The sequence below is a fragment of the Cibotium barometz genome, chromosome 28 (assembly GCF_041138505.1).
Source record: "Cibotium barometz isolate CiBa-2024 chromosome 28, ASM4113850v1, whole genome shotgun sequence".
NCBI classification, from domain to species: domain Eukaryota; kingdom Viridiplantae; phylum Streptophyta; class Polypodiopsida; order Cyatheales; family Cibotiaceae; genus Cibotium; species Cibotium barometz.
Window position 1 is genome coordinate 12,716,635 of NC_141073.1, and position 4,870 is coordinate 12,721,504.

A 4,870-nucleotide genomic window follows, 5' to 3' on the forward strand; every position below is an offset into this window, starting at 1 on the left:
ATGGACCACCCCTTTAGATGGCTCCAATGTTGAGTCATGGAAAACCACATGAAGGACCTATTGAGTCACACACATACAAAACCACATGAAGGACGTATTGAGTCACACACAACCCCACCCCTTTAGATGGATGCAATGTTGAATCACACACAACCACATGAATGACTTATTATAGAGATATGATTTGCAAGGCCTACATCTAATCATTTATTAGCCTCCATTCAGGAGCCTACGAATCCTTGTACGCATCATTTTTCATGTAAAAGGGAGACTTGTCATACATGTAGGTGGCATGTGAAATCCACACATTGACCAACATTAAACACAAGTACTGTGCTAGTCTTCACCCTTAGATACTTCAGCAACAATGGCACATTGGCTTGGCTCCATTAGTTAAACTTTGATTCCTGCTAGTAAAATTTCTACAGGGAGAATGTATTTTCTAAGCATTTATATTCATGTGAAAATGGACAAATTTTAGGAAGAGTGGTATGCCCCCCCCCCCCCCCCCCCAAGTTGTGCACTAAGTAGACATGAACAAAAAATATAAATTTGTAAATTTTTGTTCAAAAAGATGATTACTTACAAGATCATGTGTGGAGTTGAGACTTTTAATGTTGGCAGAAGCTACCATGGGCACACATGGCACTTCTTAATTTGTTTGGAGACTACAATTGTAGTAAAGGGGCCCACCAAGCAAAAGCAAAGATAGCAAAGGGCTTATGTGCTATGAAGACCTTGGTAGTGAGGCACTGTCTAGAATTGAACTTCACAATTGCGCCTACCACCTTTCCATTAGGCTAACTCTCATTTACTAGTAAGTTAGCTCTCATTTATGAAGAACTACAATTTTTGTAATGTATTAAGATCATGAGCTAAGTGGCCCACCAAGTAGAAGCCAAGGTAGCAAAAGGGCTTATGTCATATGAAGGTCTTGATAGTGAGGCACGATCTAGAATTGAACTTCACGATTGATTTAAGAGCCTACCACCTTTCCATTAGGTTAGCTCTCATTTACGAGAAGGTTAGCTCTCAGTTATGAAGAGCTACAACTTTTGCATATATTAAGATCGTGAGCTAAGTGGACGATGTGTACCATCCTGTGAGAAGGGAGTGAGAGCTTGTAGTGAGCTAACACTTGTTTTTGTGTGTGAGGAATGAAGTAAGGTCTAAACGAACATGTAGGGGGTGGGGTTGAAACTTAATTTAAAGCTTTTTTTGGTGTGTGAGGAATGAAGTGAGGTCTAAACTAACATGTGGTTCAAACTTAATCTCACGGATAAGTGACAAACAAGATAGATTATCGTTAATAAGAAACTTGAAAGGGCAAGCTTTGTAGGTGTGCCATTGAGAGGAGGCCACGTGGGCATGGATGATTGGAATCTTGGGGGTGCGGAAAGCAAGGATAGCAACAAGGATTATCCACGTGGGCATGGATGATTGGAATCTTTGGTGTGCTGAAGAAGGAAGTCCACACACACACGACAGGATTTAGCAACAAAAATGGCCAGTAAAAGGGTTGCGTCACTACGTGTGTGGCACTGTGTGCCCGCGGCTGCAGACGACATGTGATTGAAGGAAGAAGAATGGTCTCGACTCTCACAGTCTTGGTTTGACGAAAGCGCGTGACATTTGAATGCGCATCATCTGCACACAAGACAAAGCGTGTATCGCCTCCCCTCCCCCACGCGTGACTCCACCCCACCTAGCGCACACCCGCCGCCCCCCCCCCCCCCCCCACCACACACACACACCCGCACCAGGCCTCCCTTCCTATTAAAAAAAAAAAACCCCAGACGACTGCTTTTGTGGCCACTCGCACCAGTCGGCTGCAAGACCTTCTCGCCCATTGGACCACCTCTCCTCTTTTTTTTGCCAATTAGAAGGCTAATTACTCACAAACTCATCAGGTTTCCCCGCCCCACACCCAGTGCTTTCTGCTCAGTTTTTTCGCCCTCATCAAGCCCCTCGCTGTTGCACAGGCTCTTGTATGGCAATGGCTGCTGCAGCTGAGGCCGGTGACAGGAACCCAGAGCTCCATTGGATAGACAAGCTTAAACATGGGGGTGCTGTCCCATTGCTTGATTTTCACCGTTGCTCTCATGGGTGGGCTTCTCCACCAGGCAACAATTTTCAAGTGAGAGGCCCCAATTATTTAGAAAATAAGGCCAAGGTTCCAGGAGGTGAATGGGTGCTGCAGCCCATAGCTTTTGATTGGATCAAAAGCTCTACAAAGATAGTGAATATCATGAAGCATCGGAATGGCAGGGTAAGGGTGGCTATGGAGGAGGCAAGGAAGCAGCACCAAGAGCAGTATGGGATGAATGGAAACGAACCATTTGTATGGGTCTTCAACTTGCAAGTGCCAAGCAAGGAGAATCATAGCCTGATTATGTACTATGTATCCTTTAATCAGCCTCCAAAGGGCTCCCTCATGCAACGGTTTCTTGATGGAGATAATGCTTTTAGGAACTCTCGCTTCAAGCTTCTTGCTAATGTTGCTCAGGGGCCTTGGATTGTGAAAACTGCAGTGGGGGAGAGGGCCATCTGCCTCCTTGGCAGGGCTGTGACCTGCAATTATATAAGGGAGGAGCATTACATGGAGCTAGATGTGGATATTGGGTCCTCTATGATGGCCCATGCCATTGTGCAGTTGGCCTTTGGCTATGTCACTAGCCTTACTGTGGATCTTGCGTTTGTGCTGGAGGGGCAAACCCATGCCGAGCTCCCAGAGAGGATTCTGGGTGCCATTAGGTTTGCTAATTTGGAGCCTTCCTCTGCTAGCTCTCTTGATTCACCTCTAGATAATGATCTGATTAAGGATAAACCCAAGTCTTATAACAGGCTGTGGAGGTCTTTTAGCACGCTTTTCCATGCAGGGCACCAAGATCCGGTTGCCAACGTTGAAGAGGAAGATGATGATGATAAGCAATCTGGCTCACAACAGAGAAAAGAACGCAACAAGGCCTCTTCTTGAAGATCGGCAAAGCTTCCTCATAAAGGGCAGTCATGATTTCCTGCAAGCCTTTAAACAAGGCGCGTGTAATTAAGCTTGGAGAAAGTAATTATAAGACCAAGCTGCTGCAGGTAAGTCGTAATTTGTGCGGCTTATTTATAATTAGAGCTTTACTATGTACACAGCAATCAGATCAAATCTTCAAGAAATCCCTTGCAGAGTCTTTTGAAGAGTCGTGCACTTCTTTTCATTTGTGATTCGTGAACCTTACTTTGTAAACTTTTAACTTTAAACTCTTCGAAAATCATGTACAGTTAGCTCTACTTTGTAAGGCCCCTTTTATATGAGGAGTACCCATGGTTGAGCAGCTCTTCGAAGACCTCATTTAGACTTTGAATCGTAATCGTCAAAGGCCAAGTAGCTAGAGATAAATTAGATAGATTTGTTACAACTTGTATTTCCATACCTAGCCACACTAAGGTCTAAATGAGATCTTCTCAAGGCACCAATGTTCTCAGGATGGAAACAGAGTTTTAATATTTTTGGAAGAGTGACAACGCTTATATTTAGTGTAGTATTATCCCAATTAGGTGGTATGGCTAGCTGGATCAAATTGGACACATGACCTCAGGTGATTGACCACAGTCATCATTGGTATGGTTAGTTGAGTCAAGTTGGACACAAGTTGAGGTGGCCAACCACAACAAATCATGATGATGAAGAAATGATAATCATTAGTATGGTTAGTTGAGTCAAGTTGGACACGAGCAAAGGTGGCCAACCACAACAAATCATGATGATGAAGGAATGATCATCTTTGGTATGGTTAGTTGAGTCAAGTTGGACATGAGCTAAGGTGGCCAACCACAACAAATCATGATGATGAAGGAATGATGGGGTGATTATAAGCAATCTAGCTCATGGCACAAGCTGAGGTGGCCAACCACAACGAACATGTGAAAGAATTTATCTTTCACATGTGAAAGATCTTATCTTTCACATGTGAAAGATCTTATCTTTATGTGCACACTAAAATCTATGATTTGATATATAATAACAAAGCCATGGCTCTAGGTAAGCCTCTCTTTTGCCACAACGTGAAGCGATAGAGATAAATGGTATGACCTACTTTACTAAAGCAACCACTAGGATTTGACCATTATTACTTGGATTGAAAGGAAAGTTAGGTGGCATTAACTACACTCTTTGGAAGTTCAAGATGAATTCAATTCTACCATCCTATGAGCTATAGGAAATCACCATCGAAATTGACAAGAATGTGAAGGCACCACTAAATCAAAATAAGATTCATGAAAGTCTTTCCCTTGTTATCTCAAGTCACGACATCATAAAAGTCTCAAAACCCAAATCACTAACTGTTAACCCCATTTTGGGTTAAGGAAACATCTTTTTTTGCACATGAGAGATGGCTAATAATAAGTGTAACTACATAAAAAATGTTGTATTACAAGAAAAGCTGGCCAATGATCAAGCTCACTATAAGAATTTGGGCACCCAAGAGTGAAAAAGAGCCAAATGTATATAACTTTTTCTCATAATCAAGGAGAATCCCCCTATATACTAATTGAGTCTTGTTATCTACTTGGTTTCTTATGCTCTAGTCTCTTAGTAGAAAAGAGTTGAGAGTAGTATGCATGATTCTTGGTGCATGTGCCTCTTGTCCATTGTGTGAGAAAATGAGCAATAGTGAGAGGAGTGAGGACCCTTGAAGGAGTATGCGGTGTGAGCTCTTTATGATGACAAAAAGGAGTGGGATTCGGAGCACCAACTAGTGGAGCTTGGAGTCTTCGAGAGATACAAACTCAGGAATCGGCAAGTCCCCACGATAGGTTAAGGAAGCATGACATGTTTGAGCAATCTCACAAAGATTGGTGCAAGTGAAGCAACCGGTGT

The 4,870-nt window shown here is 42.9% G+C and overlaps 1 protein-coding gene across 1 annotated transcript; it reads left to right on the top strand.

Annotated features, from left to right (window-relative positions):
- The first annotated feature begins 546 nt into the window (after window positions 1-546).
- On the top strand, window positions 547-3,165 carry LOC147622497 (protein ENHANCED DISEASE RESISTANCE 2-like). Its single transcript, XM_086822071.1, has one exon. The coding sequence runs from the start codon at window positions 1,991-1,993 to the stop codon at window positions 2,975-2,977; it is 987 nt and encodes a 328-aa protein (XP_086678197.1). The 5' UTR covers window positions 547-1,990; the 3' UTR covers window positions 2,978-3,165.
- Window positions 3,166-4,870: the final 1,705 nt, after the last annotated feature.

Coding starts and splice junctions, on each gene's coding strand:
- LOC147622497 (XM_086822071.1), top strand. CDS start 1,991: ATGGCAATGGCTGCTGCAGCTGAGGCCGGTGACAGGAACCCAGAGCTC.